At 47.7% G+C, this 24,255-nt stretch overlaps 2 protein-coding genes across 6 annotated transcripts; one reads left to right on the top strand and one right to left on the bottom strand.

Moving 5' to 3' along the window:
* Positions 1-3,093: 3,093 nt before the first annotated feature.
* Positions 3,094-23,962, bottom strand: TADA3 (transcriptional adaptor 3). 5 transcript variants are annotated; one of them, XM_061396283.1, is made up of 11 exons: positions 23,888-23,962; positions 17,777-17,892; positions 12,810-12,867; positions 11,910-12,142; positions 10,299-10,549; positions 10,075-10,180; positions 8,543-8,682; positions 8,346-8,451; positions 6,708-6,817; positions 5,572-5,757; positions 3,094-3,646 (listed from the first exon to the last, which is right to left on the bottom strand). In XM_061396283.1, the coding sequence occupies exons 4-11, from the start codon at positions 12,114-12,116 to the stop codon at positions 3,454-3,456; spliced, it is 1,299 nt and encodes a 432-aa protein (XP_061252267.1). In that variant the 5' UTR covers positions 12,117-12,142; positions 12,810-12,867; positions 17,777-17,892; positions 23,888-23,962; the 3' UTR covers positions 3,094-3,453. The 5 variants fall into 5 exon arrangements, with proteins under 5 accessions (XP_061252267.1, XP_061252264.1, XP_061252268.1 ...); XM_061396280.1 differs by lacking the exons at positions 17,777-17,892; positions 23,888-23,962 and adding an exon at positions 13,207-13,367; XM_061396284.1 differs by lacking the exons at positions 17,777-17,892; positions 23,888-23,962 and adding an exon at positions 13,125-13,143.
* On the top strand, positions 13,532-23,394 carry ARPC4 (actin related protein 2/3 complex subunit 4). Its single transcript, XM_061396297.1, has 6 exons — positions 13,532-13,718; positions 16,203-16,321; positions 17,536-17,647; positions 18,943-19,038; positions 19,984-20,154; positions 22,484-23,394. The coding sequence occupies exons 1-6, from the start codon at positions 13,716-13,718 to the stop codon at positions 22,487-22,489; spliced, it is 507 nt and encodes a 168-aa protein (XP_061252281.1). The 5' UTR covers positions 13,532-13,715; the 3' UTR covers positions 22,490-23,394.
* Positions 23,963-24,255: the final 293 nt, after the last annotated feature.

The raw sequence follows: 24,255 nt of genomic DNA, 5'->3' as shown, positions 1-24,255 counted from the left end.
GGAAAGGAATTTCTTCTCTGACCATTTTTCCATAAACTTCCAGCCATTGCTTCCTTCTTTTTTTTGTTTAGCTACACCCTGTGGCTTGCAAGATCTCTGTTCCCCAGCCAGCAATTGAACCCAGGGGTCACAGCTATGAAAGCTCAGAATCCTAACCACTAGGCCACCAGGGAATTCCTCATTGCTTCCTTAGCAGAAGTCATGTGTGACCTTGCATCCCCCAGTCAGTTCCCAAGAGTGCTGGGGAGGCCTGGGGACCCATGCTAGGTCATGGATGGGTCAAGCCCACCTACTCCACTTCTACCCAATCCTGTTCTCACTCACTCTGGTGTTTCTGAAAGTTAGTTGTAAGGCACTGGGGACTCAGGGTAAACAATGTTAGTGGATGATTTTCAGGGCCAACACACAAAAGACTTTTTTTTTTTTTTTTACCAAATTGGTGATAAGGGATCAATATCCTTTCCAATTAAAACTGTAGCCTAGGGAATACCCTGGCAGTCCAATGGTTAGAATTCCACACTTTCACTGCTGGGGCCTGGGTTCAGTTCCTAGTCGGGGAACTAAGATCCCACAAAAAATAAAAACATTGGAGCCTTGAGGTGCCAAAACGAATCTCCCCCTCCTCAAAGGGAACCCAGCTTTCCCCAGCCCCATAAAGGAGGCCTTCTCCAGCTCTAATGGACATGGGTGGCCATAAGAGGGACTCCCTGTCCTGTTGTCGTTGTCACCTCTGTCAGGGATCGTACTAGCAGGGCTGTAACCGTTCTTGCACTGAGGCTGTGCAACCTTCTTGAGCCTGGATGTCCTCCTCTGCAAGGTAAATGTTACTCCTCGCCTTGTAGGTGTGTAATGAGCATCATATAAGACATGGAGCAAAGGGCCAGCACAGTACCAGGCAGAAGGTAGATGTGCAATAGAGAATAACTAGAATTCTCACAACCAATCCTTGAAAGTTCCGTTTTTTCCCTCGTGAACTAGGCCCAGTCAGTCTTCTAGGGTTTTTCCTTCTACTTATAATGTCTACCTTCCTCTCTCACAATTCTACCTCATCTCGGGACCTCGGCTGCCATCCTTCCTCCTCCACAAAATAGTCGCTGTTCCTGGAACACTGTGCTAATGACGCCTACTATACTTATGGTAACGGACACGGAAACGAGCAGTAACTAAGAACAGGGGGTCTGTAGGCAGGGCTTGTGTGTATTACTGTAGAGGTTGCGCACCACCTAAACCTGAAGTACCACACGCAGACTCTAAGGAAGTGGGGCCCTAATGTGCTGCGTCATAAAGAGACTCTGTGCAAGTCAAACTGAGCTTGAAACCATGCTCAACCACTAATCTGCTACTTGAGCAGGCAAGGTATATCAATTCCTAAGACTTAAGTTTCCTCATCTGTGACTGGGATATTGTTAGTACCTACATGCGGGATGTTTGAGAAGATTCAATAGCTTAAAAAGTTTAGCAGTGCCTTGTACAAGGCCGAATTTATTGAGCACTTAATTTTAGAAATTAAGTGTGGGTGTTTCTCTCTGAGAAGCCTGCACAGAACCGCAGGGCAGTGAATCACTGAAAATCTGCAGCAGCACCTCCCCCGCCCCTCCACTGCCACACAGCAGGAGGCAGAGCCTCCCTCACACTGTCCTTTCTCTCAGGACCGCACGCCACCCTTCTTTTTGCCAAAATACACTTTTATTAGTCACATCTTTTCTAGTTGACAAATGACAAAGCTCCAAAGTAGACTAGCGTAAGCTGAAATAAACATTTGTGGGCGAATATAACTGAACTCCAGTGGAGGATCCAGGGCATCAGCTATATCGTTCGAGAGCTCTGTCTTCCATCTCCTGGCTCTGCTTCCTGAATTGGCTGTATTCTCCGGCAGACTTTTCCATGTGGCCAGAAAATGGGTTACTGGGTGGTTCAAGCTTATATTCTGTGGTTTTTTCTCTCAAAAGAGAAGTCGTCCTTTCTTTCAGCATCCACAGAGCAGTCTTACGGAAGGCCTCTGATTAGCCCAGCTTGAGTCACTTGCCCACTCTTTGGACCAATCATTGTGGCTAGAGGGATGGCAGACTGAGATTGGCCGTTCTGGTGTCACATGTCCACCCTCTTTTGACAGCCCACAGAGCTAGGTGGAATGGGAAAAAGGCAGTTCTCTAACAGGAGAGGTGTTGGCCGTATAAGAATGTTGGCCATCCTGGCCATCCTCCTTTAACGCTCAGTTCATAGGTCACTTCCTTAGGGAATCTCTGCCCCCCCACACCTCCATGTGGACCTCAACCTTCCCACAGTAAATTGCAAATTATTCTCCGACTCTCTGACATCATCGTTTAGGAACAATTGGAGACAGAGACAAGAGTCTGTTTATTCATCTGTTCTACCCTGTCTCCCCACTACCTTAGGCTTAGTGGGGAAGCAGACTCCTTTCTCATAGAGAGTGGTTTAAACCCATTAGAGTCATCCCAGGTCATTCATTCAGGGAGAACTTTCTGAAGATATCTGTGGCCACAGGTAACAACATCTCAGCTCAGGGTGGTTTGACAATAAGGACATTGTGTTAGCTAGGGGTTTGGTGCTCCGGGGGCAGGGTGGCATCCACCAGGGTTCAAGAATGGGCATGTAGGACCGAGATTGGGCTGGTGAGACCTAATGGTGTCTGGGAAAGGCTTCTTGCTCTTCGGGGTGGGCCGTGGAAGCCAGCTGATGCCTTCCTGCCCTCTTGTGCTGGACAGAAATAAGGAAGCATTTGGCCTCCATCAGCTGCTACTGGCTGCCACTGCACAGCAGGAAGGGAACCTACTTCAGACAAAAGCTGACACCATGGGAGTGTGGAGATCCCTGGCCCTTTGGTCAACCCTGGTGGATGCCACCCTGCCCCCGGAGCACCAAACCCCTAGCTAACACAATGTCCTTATTGTCAAACCACCCTGAGCTGAGATGTTGTTACCTGTGGTCACAGATATCTTCAGAAAGTTCTCCCTGAATGAATGACCTGGGTGAGTGGCCACAGGCTGAGAGCCATCGAGCATGCCCTAGTCAACTCTGCCACTCCACCAGTTCCTTTCTACCCCACAGTAACAGACATGCAGAGATTCTGGATGCTTTTTAAAAAAACCATGTTTCAGTCGCTTTATTCTTAAGTCTGCACTTTACAAAACCACAATGGAGAAGTCCTTGAGGGTGAGGGGTGGAGAGGGTAGGGGGTGAGGAAGACCCAGAAATGAAGCCCCTCCTCATCTGGGGGACCAAGCAGAGACTGGGCCCCAGGCCAGCCCAGCAGGGCCTCTCATGTCCTGGCTATACAGACTTACGCCAGAACATGTCAGGGAAGGGCCCAGCCTCTAGAGACCGCTGCCATTTGACATTAGCTAGGCAGCCACAGGCCAAACTTCTGGAAGCCGGAAGGAAGTGGGCCTCCCGTCCCAGGCCAGGGGAAGGCGGCCTGAGCAGGGGTGAGAGCTACCCGTCCAGCAGCTTCAGGATGCTCTCGCGCTCCTTCAGAGTCTTCCAAGCTTGGTCTTTCTCCTTCTTGGTGGGGGTCCGTTTCTTCTGCCGGGCAGCCATGATCTTGCGGAAGGCATCCATGACCTCATTGTCTGCCATGCGGACCCGCTGCCTCAGCTCCTGTCGGCTCACCTCCTCCTTCGCCAGCCTATGGGGACCAGCCAACCAGATGCTATGGGAAGCCCACCAGGACAGGGGCTCCTCCCTCTTCCAGACTGAGCCCATCTGCTACCCGGGGACCGTGGACCTTTCCATACCAAAAAGCAAAGTTACTGAGCCACACTTAGGTGGTGCCCTGTGTCAAGTACTGCCTCTTCAAAAATAGTAGTTCAATTAATCCTCATAACAACCTTGTGAGGTAGGTACTACTAATATTCTTGTTACCACTCAGGGAACTGAGGCTCAAGGAGGGAAAGAAATGCCCCAGGATCCCACAGCTAGTGAGCAGAAATCTGAATCGAAGCAGGATGGCTCCCAACTATCTTTAAAAGGCGTCCCGGTGCCAGCAAAAGACCTGCTTACTTCAGCATCCAAATTCCAGAGCCATCTAAGGGTCCAGGCAGCCTGAGGTCTACAGGAGGCAAGTGAGACGCCAAATTGATGCCTCTGAATGGAACCTGACCTATCAATTCAATTGATGGTGGAGCTGGAAGGTCACTAAAGAGATCCACATAGTTTAACCTGTTGATTTTTCAGAAGGGGAAGCTGCTGCTCGGGGTAGGACATGCCTTGCAGCCTGTCCATGCAGGGCTGAGGGGTACATGCGGGCCTTCTGACAGTCAATCTAGTTCCTTCACTGCCCCTGACTTCCACATCTGCACAACCCTACTTCTCTCTCCCCCTCTGCCCTTGCCCTCCCTTCCTCCATACTCTTTTATCTGTATTTTCCTCTTCTTGCCCTTGAGAGGGAACTAGAATGAGGCTTTGGACTCAGCCTTGGGCTTGAGTCACAGCTTGGCTGTTTGCTGGCTGTGTGGCCTTCAGCAGAGCACTCATTTCACTGGGCCTTTATTTCCTCATTTGGTGCACAGGGAAAAAACTACCAGCTACTCTCTGGGCTGTACAGGAGATTAAGTAAGAGGGCAGACATAAAACCCGTGGTACATGGTAGACACTCAGTACACCCTCATCCTTAAATACCCCAGCAGCTCGTCAGCAACTTTCTTTCCTAATGGTGCATGTCTTTGCCAACCACTCATGCAATGACTGTAAGCCCTTTGCCCTGCCTCTTCTCCTAACCCACAGCACCAGGTCTAAGAGATAGGCAACCTGGCCAAATGGATGAGTGTGCCCTGCTCTGTTGGGGCTCTGTGAGGTGAAGACACAGCACCTGCCTATAAGAAGCAAGGGGACTTAGTTGGGCTGTTTGTCTATCTCCCCAATAAAATGGCAGTGCCTCCCGTGATCTCCCTCTGGTTTCAACCTGCATCCTTGTTGTGACCAATGCAGGGCAAGATGTATGGAAATGAATACAAAATGAATGACATTGCACTTCAACACTGGTCAATTCCTGGTGAGAGGCTGATAATCACAGATGCCCAACTAAATGTTAACAGTTGATAATCTGAGGTAGAGAGTATATTGGTGTTTACTGTGCTAGTCTGTCAGATTTGCTACATGTATGAAATTTTCACTATAAAACTTGGGGGGAACAAAAGGTCCCTGGTTCAATCCTGAGTTTTGGCACCAAAAACAAAGAACAAGAATCAAGAAAAAAAAAAAAGCACACTTTGGGAGAAAAAGAAAATCAGCATGGAGAGGATTAAAAACTAAGCCACACAACAATGTGAATATAATTAACACTACTAAACTGTACACTTGAAAATGGTTTAGAGGGTAAAATTTTCTATTATTTGTTTTTACCACAGTTTGAGGTAAATAAATAACTCACAGATGCCTCAGCTCTAGTCAGGGGAATTAGAATGTTTGAGATATAACCAGTGGGGTGGTGCCCAGCAATGACTTTTTTTTCAAAGCTCCTCAGGTCTTCAGAGGCCCTGCCAGGTTTGAAAAGCCTGCCGTCAAGCTCCCAGAAGGTGACCATTGCGGCCGAGGCCTCCCATCCACACTCACCTCAGCAGGTCATGCTTCTTGGTGCGGTTGTGGGCACTGAGCGCCTTCAGCTCAGCCTGCCGCTTGCGCAGCTCCGCCAGAACCTCGTCCTCTGAGTCCTCTGCAGGGCGGTCCTCAGACTCCAGCAGGCCCTGGGCGATCAGCTCCTCCTTAATGCGGCTCTCCAGGGACTTCGTATGTGGCACACTGCAGGGGAGGGCAGTGCTCAGCTCAAGGCCAGCCTGTGGGGGGGCCCCTCTGAGGCACCCAAGCTAGCAAACACCTTCCCTTCTCTTTGGGACACCCTCTCTGTCTATCTACATATCCAAATACAGAGACAGACACATTTGATCTTGTTTCAGACACAAGCAACAGATATCAATATATTATTTAATATAAAATACAGGAAAACCTATAATGCTAACAACCTAGAGAGAATTATTATGTTATCTGTTATTATTACACACCATTTTTTTCCCATATGGTATATACATAAAAATATGTATTTTATGTCACTATTATATAAATACTATACATACTCTAGATTGTGTTAAATATTAGTCTCACTTTTTTTTTAATCTTTTGGCTACACTCATGGCCCTGTGGGATCTTAGTTCTCTGACCAGGGATTGAATCCGCACCCCCTGCATTGGCAGTGTGGAGTCTTAACCACTGGACAACCTGGGAAGTCCCTCTTCCCACTTTTATTATGTATTATTTTAGCTTGTTACCTGCTATGTATACACATTTAAATATATCTTAAGTAAAAATAGGGTCATACTGTTCATATTGTGCTACAACTAATGTTTTCCACTTATCACTCTACTGATCCCATCTTTTCATATCAATTAATTATATTTCTCTAATATGATTGATAGTTGCAAGTTATTTCATCATATGGAGTTACAACGAGTTAGCCAGCCAGTCCCCTCCAGTTGGACATTTAGGTTTACAGTGAGAACAGGGCCATAATGAAAACCCTGAACTAACTCTGTGTATGTGGAAGTGCTTGGCCAGCACGCACATGTGACTTCTATTGGACTTTATAAAAATGTCCTCAGTCTCTCTATGAATATAACGACCACCCCAGGCTGGGATTGACAGAAGTCAACAGAAGCAGAGGCCAGACTGTGGAGTGTGGACATGATGTCACTCACCTGAAGGGCTTGTTCTGATTGCGGGGAGAGGTGCTTGCCCCATCCGCCCCCGATTCTTTCCCAGACATGTCTGGAATAGGAGAGTCCTCCATGGGGGAAATAATATTTTCCTAGAAGAGCACAGAGATGGTCAGAAGAAGAAAGAGCTGTAGTATTATCATTTTCCTGCTTCCCTCTGACCTACATGGACAGTCTTCACATACCAGAAATAATCTTTTCTTCTTTGCATTCCACCCACTCTGGGAAGTCTTCCCAAACTGGCTCCAAAAAGCTTTCATCATTTTATAAATTCTTGTTTTTGTACTGATACAAAAGGGAGCACAGAAGAGTGATGGTAACATTCAACAGCAGTAATGAGAAGAACTAGGGCTCGTTAAGCATTTGCAGTGCACCAGGGGCTGTGCTGAGCACAGGGGCTATACCGTGGCAGAGGTGGCTGGCTGTCCAAAAGCCATTCTCGTCTTCCCTCCACAGGAGCTGGGCTAATGGCTACCCAGATACACCCCACTTCCCAGCCTCCCCTGTGGTCAGGGTGGTCATGTGACAAATACTCTCCAATGGAAAGTGATTAGACGAGATAAGAGCCACAGCCAGTGGGACCTTCACACACTCCTCCTTGCTCTTTTTCTGTGGGCTGGAGTGCCAGTCACATTTGGAATGACCCTGTGCAGCGCTCATGTTTACGACAGCAAAGTGGGCTTCCCTGGTGGCTCTGTGGAATGCAGCAGACATAGGTTTGATCCCTGAACCAGGAAGATCCCACATGCCGCAGAGCAACTAAGCCTGGGCACCACAACTACTGAGCCTGTGCTCTAGAGGCCAGGAGCTGCTACTACTGAGCCTGTGCACCCCAGAGCCCGTGCTCCACAACAAAAGAAGCCACTGCAATTACAAGCCCGAGCACCCCAACTACAGAGTAGCCCCTGATCGCCACAACTAGAGAAAAACCTAAGCAGCAACGAAGACCCAGCACAGCCAAAGATACATATATGCATTTTTTTAAACAATTCAAAAGCCAGCAAACCTGGGGTCCCTGTCTGATGGTGTGGAACAGAGATCTCCCCCAAGCTCAATTGATCTGGAACATGTGCCCAGAATACTACATGGGAGAGAAAAATGCTATTGTGTTTGAGCCAGAGGGAAAACTGAGGCTCATAAGGTGACGAGACATGCCTTGGGATAGTCAGTGGGCACAAAGAAAGGGACGCTGAATCTGGTGTTTGAAACCTGCTTCCGCTTATTAGCTGTGTGATGTCAAGCAAACAGTTCCCTTTTTTGAGCCTCAACCTTGTTCGGTGTAATGTGGGGTTAACCACTATCTGCCTCTAACAAGAGGATGTGTAGAAAGCCCTTTGCACAGGGCCTTTCACTAATGCTCCACAAAAGTAACTGTGGAGTAGTGGCTACCCTGGAGGTGGGGGAGGTTAAACACTGGGAGGGGCACGAGAGGGCCTTCAGGGATGCCAATGATGTTTTATTTTGTGATCTTGGGACTAGTTGCACAAGGGTGCTCATTTGTGAAAATCAATCAAGCTGTACATTTATGACTTACGTACCTTTCTAAATATAAACTTCAATAAACAATTAAACATTGAAATAGAGTGATAGTGGTTCCTGTTTTGCACTGGGGGTACTCACCTCCACCAAGGCCTGCAGCAGGCGCTGTGTCAGGGCACCAAAGGGACACCCGTCTTCTGGCTGCTCATGCTGGGCCTCAGACTTCTTCAGCAGGGCATCCACATCTGCATTGGGCAGAAACATGGTAGACTGGTGGGCTGAAGTTCTGGGAACTCAAGTCCTAGCCTGGGGTGGGCGGGGAGGTGAGGGACTTAACTTTAGTGTCCAGTTCGGTCAGGGGCCCCATGAGGCCTTTCTTCTTGTCAGCCACGGCTGCTGCCCGGGCCCCGTCCTTCTGCTCCTCCAGCAGGTCCTCCTGTGCCCAGCGCTGGGAGTAGTGCTTCCCCAAGGGCGGGATCTGTGGGAGACATCCCACCCAGCCCCAAAGAGATAAATACAGGCCAGCGATGCCTGGGGTGTGGCATGGTCTCTCTGTGCACTTGGAACTGCTAACAGGCTCTTCGTTCACCCTCATTCCTTCATTTATCTGTCTCCCAAGTATCTAGCCCAGGGCTGAGGCCTGAGCCTCAGGTGAGAAGAGATACAGGAGATAAAAATCTTTACACTCACAGTTTAGAAAATAAGCCAGGTACATAAACAACTAAAACACACAGAAGGCAGTACAGGAAAATTTCCACGATGTAAGGTGCACAATGGTGTGTGTACACAGACAATTTCAGTTGACAGCTATTATCTCTCGAGAGAACTACAGGCCTTAAGGTCAGAAATGAGAGAGAAATAGCTTATGCACTGCTTAAACTTGTGACTGCCCGTACAGATTACCTTTTCAAATAAGCTTTTTAAAAATTCAGACAAGTGGAGTGACAGAGTAGGTTAGGGTGTTGTGGCAGTGCAAAAGACAGACCAACCTTCTGCTGGGAAACCTGCAAAACCATTTTGGTGCAGGTAACGTGCAATACGGGACTTGAAGGGTGTTAGTTTGCCAAGAGGAGATGGGCATGTGCAGAGGCCCAGAGACCAGAAAGGACCTTGTGTGAGCCTGGAGTGAGGGTAAGGTGCTTGGTGGGGCTGGCAAATAACAGCAGTAAAGAGGTGGTGTGGCCAAGGACACTGGAGAGGGGCACCTGGGCTGTGCTACCAAGGACTGAGGCTTGGACCTGAGTCTGTGGGCAGTGGGAGCCACACGAGGCTGTGTTTTAAGCACCTCTAATCATGACAGCAGACCTATGGGAGAATTCCCCTCCAACATTTTTCTGTATTTTCTAAATTTTCTTTAACGGAACCTCTTTTATTTTCATCATAAAGACTAAAAATAAAAAAAACTTCTATACATTAAAAAAATAAAAAAGAGAGAGAGGAACTTCCATGGTGGTTCAATGCTGAAGACTGCTCACTTCTACTGCAAGGGGTGCAGGATCGATCCCTGGTCAGGGAACTAAGATCCCACATGCCATCTGGTGCATCCAATAAAAAGGGAGAGAGAATCCCTCTAGAGGGAAGCAAGTGTTAAGAGGCTGTAAAGGTAAAAGCTGATGAATTTTTGAGCCAAAGCAAAGGGGATGACAGAGACAAAGGGAGGACCTCACTGAAGAAGATGCCTTAGGATGTAGCGGGGTGGAAGGGAGGCAGCTGAGAGCTAGAACCTGGGTGTCTGAGTGGGTTAATGGAACTGTCAGGAGGCTGGGGAGAGAGAAAAAGAAGATGATATATAGCTCTGTGATCTTTGATTCTGAGGCATCTCTGAGCCCTCTTGTTCTCCATCATGTCTATCTAGGCCTGGGGTCTTCACCTTGTAATGTTCAGCCTCATCTTCTGGGGGTTTCAGTAGCTCCTCTAGCGTGCGCACTTCCTCACTGGTGATATCAGCACAGTATGGCTCCACCGAAGCCCAGAATCTGCAGGGAGAAGCAGAGCCTGAGGGGGTGCCCCTGCCCCACCAGCCTCAGCCCCAGGCCCCTCCACAGCCTCCAGTGCCCAAATCCCAAGGCCCATCTATGTTCCTGGGCCCAGAACCTGTTGGGGGCGTCATTCTTGGGGATACGTGGCACATCAATTGGGTCATCGGTGAATTCATATTCCTGGATCTTGGGCTGAAGGTTTTTGGATTTGGGTCGCCCAGGGCCAGGGCCGGGCCCATGTCCCGCCTTCCCTTCCAGTTTCTGCTTCTTGGGCTTCCCATGTTTGGGGGGAGCTCCAAGCTCATGGTCTCGACCCAGCTTCAGGAATCGTCGGTCACCTTTCTTATCCTGCCAGTCAGTGAGGATCTGAAATTCAAAGACTGTCACTGAGGTTGAGAAGGGAAGACACAGGACAACTCCATCTCCCCATGAAAAATTAGGATCTGGAACTCAAGAAGGCTCTAAGTCTCTCCCCTTCCTTTTTTTATCTAGCAAACTCCTAATCATACTGCAAAACTCAGCTCCTTTTCTGTGCCCAGCTCACAAGATGTTTTCATATACTTGTCTTCATTCCATTCACTTGTCTGTATTGATTCACCTCTGCAGCACCCACCCTGGTCACACAGTGTTTAGCAGGTCCAACAAGTAGATGACAATGCAGTACATATTAGCCTGAGGAAAACATGCTGGCAGTACTTTCTACTGAAGGCACGTATGGCTCCCAGCAAACCTTCACTTTAAATGTTACCATGACTAGAAAGCCTTTCCTGATTCAGCTCTCTACTTCTTAGATGCTAAAAGACTGTGCCACAGCCCCACTCGAAAAGCTTCCATGGGTTCCCAGGGACCACAAGTTAATTCTATTCATCTTGGAGGTTCAGTTAAAATGGCATCTTCTTTCTACAGGAGTCTCTGGTACCTCGCACCCCTAGGCCTGATCATGTCATCTGGTCATAACTAGAATAAACGGAGTACCTTGTCTCTTCAACAGGATTATAAGCTATTGGGGACCAGGAAGTTCATCTCAGCCATCTCTGGTCCCCAGGTCCTGGCAGAGCACCTGGCACACAGGGCTCAGAGGATGTTTATGCCATAAATAGAAATAATGAGAGTCAGACCAATAAATAACATTTGACATGCTTACTTAAGTGTCAGACGTTGGGCTGAGCCTTTGTAAAAATCTCTCTTAATCCTCACAAAAGCTGAGGGTAGGTCCTATTATCCAGCCCACTTTGCAGACAGAGGACTGATCTGCAGAAGCAGGTGGTAAGTTTTGCAACATCACACAGCTCAGAAACCGCAGGATTCAAATCCAGGCCTCCCATTCCAGTTCCCCCAGTACTCCTAATCAGAAGAGCAATTCACCTGATACGTGTCTGACCTCCCCTTCCCTTTAGTTGGCACACTCCCCAAAGGCTGGAATTGTCCTAATTAACTCTACAGACCCAGAACATTGTGGAGTGGGGGGGGGGGGTCCCTAGATGCTTAGTGAATAAGAAATCTCACATTTTAGAAGGAGCATGCACATTCTTGCATATTTTATGTGTCACACGAGCAATGTTTGGGTCTCTCTCTTCACCCCTGAGATCCTGTAACCTGGGCCTCAGCAGCTGAGGCTAACTCAATGACACATCCCATAACTTGTCATAGTCCATCCCTGTAGTTGACTGTAGTGATGTCCCTGTAGTGACATCCCTGTAGTGATGTCCCCTCTGTAGGGTATAACCTGGGTTTCAGCCTCAAGCACCCGCAGGCGTCGGCTGGCAGAGGAAAGCAGGGTCTCAAGCTCCAGCTGCAATGTGTCCAGCTCCTCGATACCGATGCCGTCATCCTCAGAGCGGGCCAACACCGCTGTGTAGCGGGGACAGACCTTCAGGTGGTCCACAGACTTGAAGTCGTGGAACTGCAAGGGGCAGTCCTTCAGCTCACTCATGGCTCAGGATAGGGGACCCTGTGGAGCTGGAGAGGAAAGGACCATTGATGGGGGGAAAAGTGGCACTAGAAGAGTCCAAGGGCTCCTTCCATCCGCCGACACTTCGGGGAGTCAGGTTTCAGCGCCCTATTGACATGGATGATGGCTTAGCTCCTATTCTCCAGCACCTACTGTGTGCCAAGTGAGGGGCAGACATTTTACTGGTTGCTCACTGAATTCCTCACTCAACCCCAAGAGCAGGGACCATGCTCATCTTCATTTTACAGATGAGGAAACAGACTTTGTAAGGATGGTGCAGGTCCAAGCTTACCAACATGCAATTTGAATCCAGGTGGTTTTGAATTTGATCACCTAACTGCCATGATATACTACTATACTACTATGCTTGTCTTTCTGATGCTCTTCCCTTCACTTCCACTCTTCCTGGGTTCTGCTGAGCCCAGAGTTCCAAGCATCCGGTACTTACGCTAATGTTCTTCGTGCCTCCCAGCCTCTTGTCTCACCCCTCCCCACCTCTGCCCCTTCTCTTTGCCCCAGATAGTAAAGAGATACCTGGATCTCTGGACAGCCAGATATACCTGGATTCAAGCCCAGGCTTGACCTCTGTCTATGTAGCCCTGAACATGTTAATTAACTGAGTCTGTTTTCCCTTAAGTCTGAATCTGTAAAAATGGGGGTAATAATGGTACCTACCTCCCTGGGATGTTCTGAGGATTTAGAGTTGATGCCAGTCAAGAGCTCAGTTCAGTGCCTGGCACAGGAAAAGTGGGGCTGGTTAATGGCTGGCCCCACCCATGGATCGCCCCAATGTCCCGCCTTCAGGGTCCCAGTCCTCTAAGGACACCCTATGGCGGCCCCCGGCCCCTCTACCTACTCCTCGCTGCCTCCAGCGGCCCCGGGGCCGCGGGAGGGGCGGACAGTTCCGGTCGGTGAGAGCAACCGCCCCGGAACTAGCTATGTGAGGGCCCCCTGCAGTTGACAAGGGGACGGGAAGACGGGAGTACCAACCCCAGTCTTTAGAGGGGGGAGGGTTGCGGGCAGCGAGCTAGCCCGCTGCAGGTGGGGTGCAGAAGGTATGCCACGGGCGTACCCTAGGGAACAGCCCGGCGCTGGAGGGCGGGGCTCGGCAGCCAGGTTTTCGGCCCGGCAGTTAGTTTCGCCGAGCCCCAAAGGCTGCAGGTAGGAAGGGCCTGAAGATAGGATGGGGCTCAGAACCGGAAGGATCGAAAAGCTCCTCCGCCTTGCTTTGCCCTAATATGGTGCCCAACCTGAGGTCGGGCTGCACCATTGCATGACTATGAGGGAAGACGGCGGAAAAAAAGACGAGGAAGCCAAAGTCACAAGCAAGAGCTCCATGGGGAACGGGAGAAGCCTGAGTACTGATTTTAAGCTTCAGGAGCCTAAAGCTACTAAGACAGTCCTAACGGGAAAACTTCCGAGGGACCAAATGTTCTTAGCTTCCCCCTCCCCCGCTCGGAACACAGATGGTACGGTCCGGACGTCCGGGCGGACACTGCGGCTGCGCTTCTGGAGAAAGGGCAGGCGTCGCGGGGCTGGCCACTTCCGCACTTCCGCTTTCCGGCCCAGCCAGCGCCCGCGATGGTGAGAGAGCCGGGCCTCGGGCCAGGGACCCCCGCTCTTCTGTCTCTAGGCTCTGGGTCTCGGGGAGATGCGACTTTGCAACGGAGAGGCCCTGGGCCGAGGGATGCTGGGGGTGCGGGGGTACCCTGAGGCTGGGAGAAAGAGGGCGGGGCAGGGGCTGAGGTGAGGAAGGGGCGAGCGGGGGACGCGTTCGTAAGAAGCAGGCTTTGAGGCGTCCTATTCTGTCCTTTGAAGCTGGTGGGGGATACTGAGGCAAGAAGGGAAGCCGGAAGTGACTCCTCCTCGGTTTGTGGTAGCGCCTCGAAGGCACGTAGTAACCTTATAGCCCGTAGTAGGGCCGCTGAGGCATGTAGTAGGGATACCTCTCTACGCAGAGTAGACCTTCACTAAATACACTGTTTTCTTTCTCGCTTGCTTGATCCCACAGTTCTCTGAGGGAAGCCTCCGTACTTCCTTATCCCACTCCTCATGTTGCCACCAGCTCATACTTTTACCTCACTGAAGGATCTCTCTTTTGCTGCCTCCACGCAGACCCTTTCCTGGTCAGAATTCAACCGTATTAGCCTTAATATGGAATGTTAAGCTCTGATGCCGCTGACCTTTCCCTTTCAGGAAGTCATCCCTTTTGATAATTGTGGGTGTTTCTGAACGTCAATTGAGAGTTTGGCTCACTGCCTTCCCCTTCTTTATCCTCTTCCTGTCGATACCTATTTAATGTACAGGTCTTCATGAGCATATAATTTATGATAACTTCTAAATCTGCCTTCCTAGCTCTCTTTGAAGGTTCACCTGGATATCTTGAAGACACCTTGAAATTAGGCGTCTGGATTAAAACTCACCTCTCCCTAAATTTGCTTGTTCTCTTGTATTCCTTATTCTTGCTCTGTGTTTTCTTACCTCAACTAGAAACCTGGGATCTTCTTTTTGTTTTTGTTGTTTAACTGAGGGGATGCCTCTTGATTTTTTTAAACAGCATACTTGTTGAAGTATTACACAAGGTGCTTACTCCATTTGTGAAAGGGCAGACGTCATAGGGTTGACCACCTAAAATGTACCTTTTTCAGATTTGCTATGACCTTTGACAGATACAATCTTGCTTGTCCCTCATTGCCCCAGGCCAGGCTCTCATTACCCGACTTAAATAACCCTCTCTGCTGGCTCTGTCACTTCCCTCTCCTCCAATCCATTCTCCACAAAGTCTCCATGCAGCTGTAGTTGTGTAACTTCCTCCTCAGAAAGCCCCAGAAGTTCCTTATCACTTTTAAGAGAAGAGCTAAACTCAGTAGCCTGGCATTTGAGATTCCTCATGAATCTGTGGACCACCATTTGCAACCTCATCCATTGAATCTAAAATGCTTCCTGGCAACATTGTACTCATTTCTACTTTAATGCCCCTATTTGTTACTCTAATCTTGTTATTTTTTCATTCATTCACTTATTGTACAGAAACTGAGTAAGAGTGTATAGGAAAGGTACTGACTGAGCAAGTTGCAGGGTATGTAAATTTGAATAGAATAGATATGGTCTGTTAACCATGGAGCTTTCAGTTTAGTAAAGGAGAAAATTACTTTTCTTGGAGCTATTTGAAGGGTGTATTATCGTAAATTATAATAAGTGCTATGAAAAGGGAAGTCAAGAAGGACCTCTGAGGAAAGAAGAGGCCTTCTCTGAATAAGCCAAGATCTAAAGGATGACTTAGGCAAAGAAGGGGGAGAGAAACCTGCAAGATAGATGGTTCAGCATGTGTGAAGGCCTGGGGTGAGAAAGAACTTTTAGCTAATACAAGGAATTGAAGATAGTCCTTTGTTGCTAGATGGCATTTCCTCTACCGGGAATATCATTTTTGTTTTTATCATTGTAAAATCCTCCTAATGCTATTTCCATCTTCAAATCAAAACCAGTTTCTTCTGCAAATATGATTTGTAAATCTTAACTATTTCACATTTTACCCATTGTATCATAGTTAACTGTCTGTCTCCCTGACCCGGTTGAACTATGTAAGGGTAGAAACGGTCTTAGTCATTGAATTCCCAACCCCTCGTGTGCCTGGCACACTATAGATATATACATTTGTTGACTCAAAGGGCAGATTGAAGACAGTCATTCACCTGTGTGCCTCTAGACCACAGTTTCTCAACTTCAGCACTATTTGGAGCTGAATAATTCTGTTGTACATTGTAAGCTATGTAGCAGTATCCCTGACTTCTGTCTATTCAATGCCAGTAACTCCTACCCAACCTCAGTTGTGAAAATGAAGACTGTCTTGCCATTGCCGTATGTCCCCTAGTAGGCAAAATGGTCTCCTTTTGAGAACCACTGTTCTAGACTTAAAATGAAAGACATCTTGAAGGCCTAGTCTGTTCTGTTCACTGTAGTGTCTGAGAGCCAAGGACCTCAGTACTGCCTGGCTCCTGTGTAGCTGGACTATGGGATCAGTGGATTTTGTGAGACAGAGTTTGATTGTCCCTTGGGGTTTTCCTCCAGACTGCCACTCTCCGCCCCTACCTGAGTGCCGTGCGGGCCACACTGCAGGCTGCCCTCTGCCTGGAGAATTTCTCCTCCCAGGTCGTGGAACGACACAACAAGCCGGAAGTAGAAGTCAGGTATGGGAGGAAAGGGGGTAGGGGGTGATGGATGCAGCACCCAGAGATGACTGTTGTCAGAGGGGGCCATGAACTTCCATCCTGGAGTTGTCACAACAACTACAATTCACATTTTTTGTCTTGCTGCCAGGTAAATGATGGTTCCCAATTTGAAGTTCAGAAAATTGGGTCTCAGTGGGTTGACAGGACAAAACTCGGGAGAAGCTACTCTGGAGCCAAGATTTGCTTGACACAAGTTGTGACTTCTCAACATAGGGCCATTTGGGAAATATCTCCCAAGGAGGTACTGAACCCTCCAGCAATTTAAGGAGAAGACTTGAGAATTGAGTTATCTGAGATGCCATCTCTGCTCTTCTCAAATTTGAAGATCAAGGATCCCTCCCCTCAAAAAACAAACAAACAACTGGACTCCCATCCCCTACTACAAATATTCTATACTTTGGATTATTTTATCTGATTTATGTTTTGTAAGTAAATTTTTTTTCCCCATTGACATTTAATCTGGTACATATACAACTGAGATAAGGATTGTTACCACAGTAAATTGATAGGATTTGAATGTAAGAAAACTGACATGATGTTAAAATGTGCCCTGTTATGCTACTTAACATATATGGTTTCCACTAGGCATTTTTAAAGGATAATAGCTCACAGACACCACCAATACAGTTAACTACCGTCAGAGGGATCCAGAGGCATCAAAATGGGAACTGAGTTGAGAGGGGTCATAATTTTGAATAAGTGAATTATTCTGGATTGATTATTAGAGGAGGCCAAACTGTTTGATTTTAGCTTGTCCTTATCTCTAAGGGGCAGGCTCTCTCATTCCCTAAACAGGGTATGGGTTTGCCCATAGTTAAGAAAATAGGAGCTGTCATTTGTAAAGCTCCTACAATGTGCCAGGCTCACTTGTTACACACTTGACCCTTTTTGATGTGTTTCAAATGAGGAAGTTGAGATTCCAACAGATAACTTGCCCAACGGAAGTAACAAAGGAGGCTGAATTTCAGAACCTTTTCACCCTGACTCTAGAGCCTGTGCTCTTCTGCTGGAGAACATGCTCTCTGGCCCCCATCTTGGAGCACCCCTGCTTGTGAGTCTCTTATTCCTTGGACTCTGTGGTCCCAGATAGTGATTCTAGAACCTGCCATGGAGTCTCCCTGACCATTCTGTTCTTTTATAGTACAGAGACCTCTGTCATTTTGTGTTCTCAGGAGTAGCAAAGAGCTCCTGCTACAACCCGTGACCATCAGCAGGAATGAAAAGGAAAAGGTTCTGATTGAAGGCTCCATCAACTCTGTCAGGGTCAGCATTGCTGTGAAACAGGTAAGCTCACCCTAGATCCCCTGCCTCCCTGGGGAGGCCAGGGACCCCTTCTGTAAGAGGTCAACATGCCAGATTCAGGGTGCAATGAAACCCAGGTTCTCTTTCCAGGAAATGATTTGCTAAACTTACCAGATCAGTAGAATAAAGGGAAAGCCTTATCTTCTAGGCTTTGCTCTGGATTAGATGGCAGGTAATGTAGCAGCCAGGGCTATGGGCCAGTTTGGTGTCAGGTCATAAAACTCTTCCTAATGAATGAAGAATAAGTTCAGTTCAGACAAATAAGTAGTAATGGTATCCATTTGATAGCCATAAACTCCAAAAGTGAGATTTAGGGTAAGAAAATGAAGTGTAGTTTCATGTTTCTTCATTGTTTCACAAATGTCTGACATTCCCACTACCCCCATTATTTCTTCCATGTTTATGGACCACTTGGCTACTTCTTTACTTAATAGATTTCTTTCAATTAACTTATTTTCTTTTACTTAAATTTACCATAAAAAGAAAAACAATATGCCTTGCCGAATTGAGGACAACACTAAAATACAAGCACATTGAAAACAAAGCAGAGTTAGAATTTTGCCTCCAGAAAGCTCTATCCCTAGTGCCTGCTCTTTGTTAAAAGAGGAGATTAATAAATATTGGGAGCTTTTAAGGTCTTGCCAGCCCGTAATACAAAATTCTTTCATCAGAAATGTTGAGAGTTCATCAGGGAAAAACTTTGGGGATTGTTTGATGTTCATTGTTATTAAAGTGGAGAGCATCTAAGGTTATCTGACATTCTTCATAGTGTGTATCACTGACTGGAAGATGTAGCATTAGTGAAATGAGACTGGAAAGGGCAGATTTGAATATAGATGTGGATTCTGGAAGAATTGGATAAAAGATTGGGGCTTGCCAGGACCTCCCTAGTGGTTCAGTGGTTAAGACTCTGGGCTTCTACTACAGGGGACTTGGGTTCGATCCCTGGTCTGGGACCTAAGATCCTGCATGCCACATGGTGTGGCCAAAATGTGTTTTTAAGTTAAAAAAAAATAAGATTTGGGTTTGTCAGAGTTACCTTTCTGGAATGGGTAAAGGCAAGATCATGATAATGCCCCATTAAGTTGGAGAGCTCTAATGTAGTGGACCTTCCTTTTAGCTGGCAACCAGTTACTGCATGATTCAGCCTTCAATACCCAACCCCAGTGTCTCCAGCGAATGTGGGGGAAATTGGGGTCAGAAGACCAGGCTACAAATTTCTGTTGGCCTTTAGGGAATGACTTTAGGGAAACACATTTCTTCTTTGCTTTTACCAGGCTGATGAAATCGAGAAGATTCTATGTCACAAGTTCATGCGCTTCATGATGATGCGAGCAGAGAACTTCTTTATCCTCCGAAGGAAACCAGTGGAGGTGTGTGATCCATGTGTTGGTAATACCCAGAATTCACTACTGAGTCCACTGCTAGTGGCCTGGGATTGTTTCTAAAACTGAGATTGCTTGCTCCTCAAGCTGTAGGGTACCCACAGCCTGAGTTGAGTATTGGTCTTCATTTTGGCTGGAATAAGAATAAGGGGAATCAGCTTAGGAGGTTGAGTCTGTCTCAGCTGTGGAAAAGGCAAAAAAAGATGAGGTGCATTGCTCACCTTCCCAGAGCCTATAGTGTAGTGGCAGAAAGGGCATGACGAATCAGAATTCTAAATTCTGCCACCAACTGAGTCAGTCTCTCAAGGCCACAGTTAATATGGGGTCAGTTGTTGCCTGACTTTGTACTTGAGCACTCACTACAGATTCTTTGCCTGCTCAACTCCCTGCCGGTCAGTGACTAAGCAACTACCACACAGAGCAGCGGACACCATTGTCAGACACATTAGTTGTTGGCCAAACTCGCCCTTATCCTGAGCTAAAATCTCTGCTGTTCCTAGATCTAACCTCCAGGGCCACCAAGAATAAATAAAATTGCTGTTCTACACAGTTTGACCTATAGTTAAAAACCTCAATCCGTCCTCCCACAGCATTTTCTTTTCTCTCTGGACTAAATGTTCCTGTTGTTTGATGAGATTTTTCTGTAACAAGATTTCAAGTCCTTTCACTCTCCCTTGATTCATTCTGAACACAATTGTTTATACCACAGATAGTCTGCCAGACAAAATTCTCAATTGGGATCAGTTGATCCACCTGTTAGTTCCTTGGATCCAGCATACACATCGCCACCAGAGCAGATGGGCTGCTGCCTGAAGGGTGTGTAGCTTGGGAGGTCAGCTGGAAGCATGTGGCTGAGTGACATAGAGGGCCTGGCCAGTGAAGTGCCCCCGGATGTTGATTCTCTCCCTCCTCTCCACTGTCTTCCTTCCCTAGGGGTATGACATCAGCTTTCTGATCACCAACTTCCACACAGAACAGATGTATAAGCACAAGTTGGTGGACTTTGTGATCCACTTCATGGAGGAAATTGACAAAGAAATCAGTGAGATGAAGCTGTCTGTCAATGCCCGTGCACGCATTGTGGCTGAGGAGTTCCTTAAGAATGTAAGTGGAGTGGCCTTCCTGGTTTCCTTACAGAAGTAGAAAGACCTAAAGGTTGTGCTGAGAACTTAGCATCTGGTGGGGAAATGGTGCCAACTGTGCATAAATATTTTCTGAGGCCTCTAGGAACCCTGGTGGGCAGCAGGTCAGCCCCATGCTTTGGTGTGGGAGGGCCCCAAGGTTCATCTTGGAGAGCTATAGAGCATCTCCAGGGCCCTGGGTAGTGCCTCTCTTAGTCGTTCATTTCTACGTCTCAGAATATATAGAGTCCTTCCATGTATCTTGTTCGTCCCTGAGTGAGTCAAGTTAAAGCCACATGTGAATTTTCTGGGAATATAGGGCGGTTAATCATAGTATAATTCCACTTCTCAAACAGACTCGAATAGTTTCCTTCAGCATCTGTTTCTCAGGCTTAAAGTCATGATTTCTTCACTCTGTTTTCCATCATTTTCATGGCTTAAGTCCTACAGATCCCTCTTCAGTTGTTTGTGCCTTCCTGACAGAAAGGACTGCAGCCCTCTGAGGAGGACAGATTGTTTACATTAATGAACTGATGACACAGTTCTTTTTTAGACATTCACAGCATGCCACCTTTTTTTTTTTTTCTTCTTTTTCCAAACAGTCTTTGGTTTGTTGACATGTTCCACTCAGAATTGACTATGATCCCTAGATGGTAGAAGTAGTGTTTACTCCTACCAGTGCATACAGGTCCAGCCCAGAAGGAGCTCAGGCTCCTAAAAATGGAAATTAAACCCACTTCCCCTGGGCTTTAATTATACCGAGGGCAGGCAGTGTACAGAGTAGCTGTGCTGTGCACCCAGGGGAGCACGCTTGTTCAGGTCACACAGGTGGCAGGGTCAGACCACCTTTGTGTGCATCCGGGTCCACTGCCTCCTCAGGCATCTTACAGAACTTCTTGACAAAGCCTCAGTTTCCTCAACCCTGAAATGAGACTGTTAATTAGTATATACCTTTTCAGTGTAGTTGAGCATTAAATGAGGAAATGTGTATAAAGCATATCACTTGGTACATAGTAAACTCTCCCTGTATTATAGCACAAAGGTTATGTGGCCAGGGCACGGGCAGGCCTCTAAATTCAACTGAAGAAAATGAAAAATAGTTTTTGTCCCAATTTAGTATTGGCTCATTCATTCAGTAGTCATTTAGTTGTTACAGTAATTGCATTTCTATAGTAACACAGCTGAAAAAGTACATATGAGTATTTCAGGGGAAAAAAAAGACTTCCCATGTGGTCCACTGGTTAAGACCCTGCACTTTCAATGCAGGGGGCACGGGTTCCATCCCTGATCAGGGAACCAAGATTCCACATGCCACATGCATGGCCAAAAGAAACATCCAAAAAGCCAAGTATCAGCAATATCTCATTTAATATCTAAAACAGTCTTTGAATCTTTATCCTCATTTCATGGATGTATCAGCTGGGCTCTTGAAGTTGTCACATATTTAAAGTGCCTCAGCCAGTAAGTGAAGGTGCCAGGACTCAGTTTTTCTGACTCACAAATCTGAGATAGTATCATGGCATCTGGCAGGGTGACACACTCAGGTGCATGTAAGGCTCAGGCCATTATGTGCATGAGTGAGGTGGGTTCTGTGGGGACCTAGGGAGCACATGCCTCACCCTAGGAGGGTCACCACCACACAGCTCCAGCCCTCTGGCTTCATCAAAATAATTTCAGAATCTGGATTTGTGTGCAGTGTCTTCTGTTTTTTCAAGGTTGTCTAATTCATATTCATAGCAACTAGTTCATAATCTTTGAAACACTGTGAGCCAGACAGTGCTCATCTTTGGGCTGAGTTTAGCAAGTGGGCCAGAAGTCCACAGCATCTGGTCTATAAAATATCCAGGGCGGGTCTGGGCACTGTGGGGGATATTTGAGGGCACAAAGCATATCCAGGGCCTCTCCTGCTTGGCGGACCCCTCAGAGCTTGATGCAAAGCACCAGCTCCTGGGTCCCTTTCTGAATCCCCAGGCATTTGCACATGAGCCCCCATTTCTACAGAAGGCAACCTCAGTTCAGCAAGCAAGGCACTGTGACAAGGCTTTTTGGTGTCTCCACGGCAAAACGAAGGGGAGCTGTGGAAGAGCCCATGTCACCCATAATTTTTCTGCCTTGTCTAATGCTAAGTTTTAGGGCCAGTGCCTGCTGATTTGGGACCAACTAGCGCATGCCCACAGTGTGTCCTCAGACCTAGTCCTGCCCCACAGAAATGTGAGTATAGTTACAGCTCACAGATCAGCCCCCCTCCCCAGAACAGGCCTGCCAGGATACCGTAATAACCATCATTCACTGCCTCTTGGTTCTCTTGACAGTTTTAAACCACCTGGCTGGATCTCGTGGCCTTCCCCCTCAGGATCCCCCGTGTCTCTGTGAAGTCGTCCTGGAGTTAACTTCCCAGAGCAGTGCAGCGACGGCAGCGGCAGCAGCAGCGGAGGGGAGCTGGGTCAGGGTGGGCATTAGATGCGGGAGGGGGGTGGTGTGCTTGCTCGCTGGGCCACAAAGCAGCAGTGGACCTGCCCCGAGGCCACATGTGCCTGGTCAGGCTGGCTTCTGATGTTCAGTCCCCTGGGCCGGGACAGATTTTTTTTTTTAATGTCTTGAAACTTAAAACTCTGTGCTTGTAGGAGACTGTAACCTTTTTGTCTTTTTTTTTTTTTTAAAAAAAACAATCTCCACCTCCAGTGGCTGTGACTGGTCCCAGTGATTGTACCTTATTGGTCGCTGTGGGTCTGGGCGGGCCTGGAGCCAAAAGGCGACTACTGTTCCTCCCCGGAGCCATTCCAGGTGGGGAGGGAGGGGGGTTTCAGACTTGTGTTCCTCTCCCTCGTCCTCCTGTCTCCTTAGGCTCAGTAGAAGCGGTGGGGACCCTCTACCAGCTTCCTGAGCCCTGCCTGCAGTTGGCCACCCAGCACTGATTGGGGACAAGGGCTGAACTGCTGGCCACCAGCCACACCTAGGAAGGAGCTGGGGCCTAGAAGCTAGGCAGCCTTCGGCCTCAGGGGCCGCTTCGTGCCCTCCCAGCTGGGAGGGGTCGCTGTTTCGCCTTGTCTGTCAGTGCAGTGCCTGTGCTAGAGGTGGAGAGGTGAGTCCTCCAGAGCATCCCTGCCAGGACCTCCTGCCTGCTCTGGCTCCTCTGCTCCCCTGCTCGCTGTACCTTTTCTTATTCTGGTGGGTCCTCCCTCCCCCAATTAAAGTCTCTTTTTGCCCCTCTGGGGCTGCATGAGGTCTGTGCTCTGTGTGTATATGTGATGAAAGGAGGTGGAGCTGTTCCTTAAGACCATGTGGCAGGCACTTGGGCCTGGGGGTCCCCACCAGAGACAGCCTTGTGATTGGCCTCTGACAGTAGCCCTGCTGGAAGGCCCTAATCCGAGAGACCCATTACAGTCCAGGCTGCACCCATTTCTGAAACTGCTCTCTACCTGTATAGAGTTTTGACCCTTTTCACATAGTGAGCTCATGTGGGCTAGAATGTAACAGAGAAATAATCCCATTTCATGGCTAAGAAACCTGAGGTATCATGAGATACAGCAGCTTGCCCCAAATCTCCCAGCTAGTGAGCAAGAGGGTGGAATTCAGATGTAAGACATCTGCCTCTACCTGTGCTGTGATACTGATCACTAGCCACATGTGGCTATTTAAATTATTACAGTTAAAATTTAAAATTTATTGCCTCAGTCCCGCCAGTGCTCAACACTTACATGGCTGCTAATGCTTACCACATCACACGGTCGTAGATAAAACATTTCCATCGCAGAAAATTCTGTTGGACAGGATTAAAGCCTCTTACACCTTGGAGTAAAAAAAAAAAACAAAAACTTATGTTTGAGTCCTATTCTTAAGAATTTGAGCAAGTTATTTATATTCTGTGCCTTAGTTTCTTAAATCTATAAAGTGCAGATAATGTCAGTCTGACACAGTACCTGCCATTACAAGTAGTGAATAAACAATGACTGATCTTTCCACCAGCCCAGTATCCAAGCTGTTGGTAACTTCCATTGTGCTGGTTGTGGGGGGTGACATCCCTGTTTCAGACTTGGGGGCCAGTGTAAGTGTTGCATATGTAAATAAAGAGGTGCATTGAAGT

This window comes from Bos javanicus, chromosome 22 (assembly GCF_032452875.1).
Source record: "Bos javanicus breed banteng chromosome 22, ARS-OSU_banteng_1.0, whole genome shotgun sequence".
Taxonomy (NCBI): domain Eukaryota; kingdom Metazoa; phylum Chordata; class Mammalia; order Artiodactyla; family Bovidae; genus Bos; species Bos javanicus.
The sequence above is the reverse complement of the archived record's forward strand: the minus strand, read 5'-3'. Positions and strand labels throughout refer to the sequence as shown.

Coding starts and splice junctions, on each gene's coding strand:
- TADA3 (XM_061396283.1), bottom strand. CDS start 12,116: ATGAGTGAGCTGAAGGACTGCCCCTTGCAGTTCCACGACTTCAAGTCT. Junction 8,452..8,542: donor CTGACCGAACTGGACACTAA/AGTTAAGTCCCT, acceptor TCTGCCCAATGC/AGATGTGGATGCCCTGCTGA. Junction 6,818..8,345: donor TGCTGCAGGCCTTGGTGGAG/GTGAGTACCCCC, acceptor GTGCTCTTCTAG/GAAAATATTATTTCCCCCAT.
- ARPC4 (XM_061396297.1), top strand. Junction 17,648..18,942: donor TCAGCATTGCTGTGAAACAG/GTAAGCTCACCC, acceptor TGCTTTTACCAG/GCTGATGAAATCGAGAAGAT. Junction 19,039..19,983: donor TCCGAAGGAAACCAGTGGAG/GTGTGTGATCCA, acceptor TTCCTTCCCTAG/GGGTATGACATCAGCTTTCT.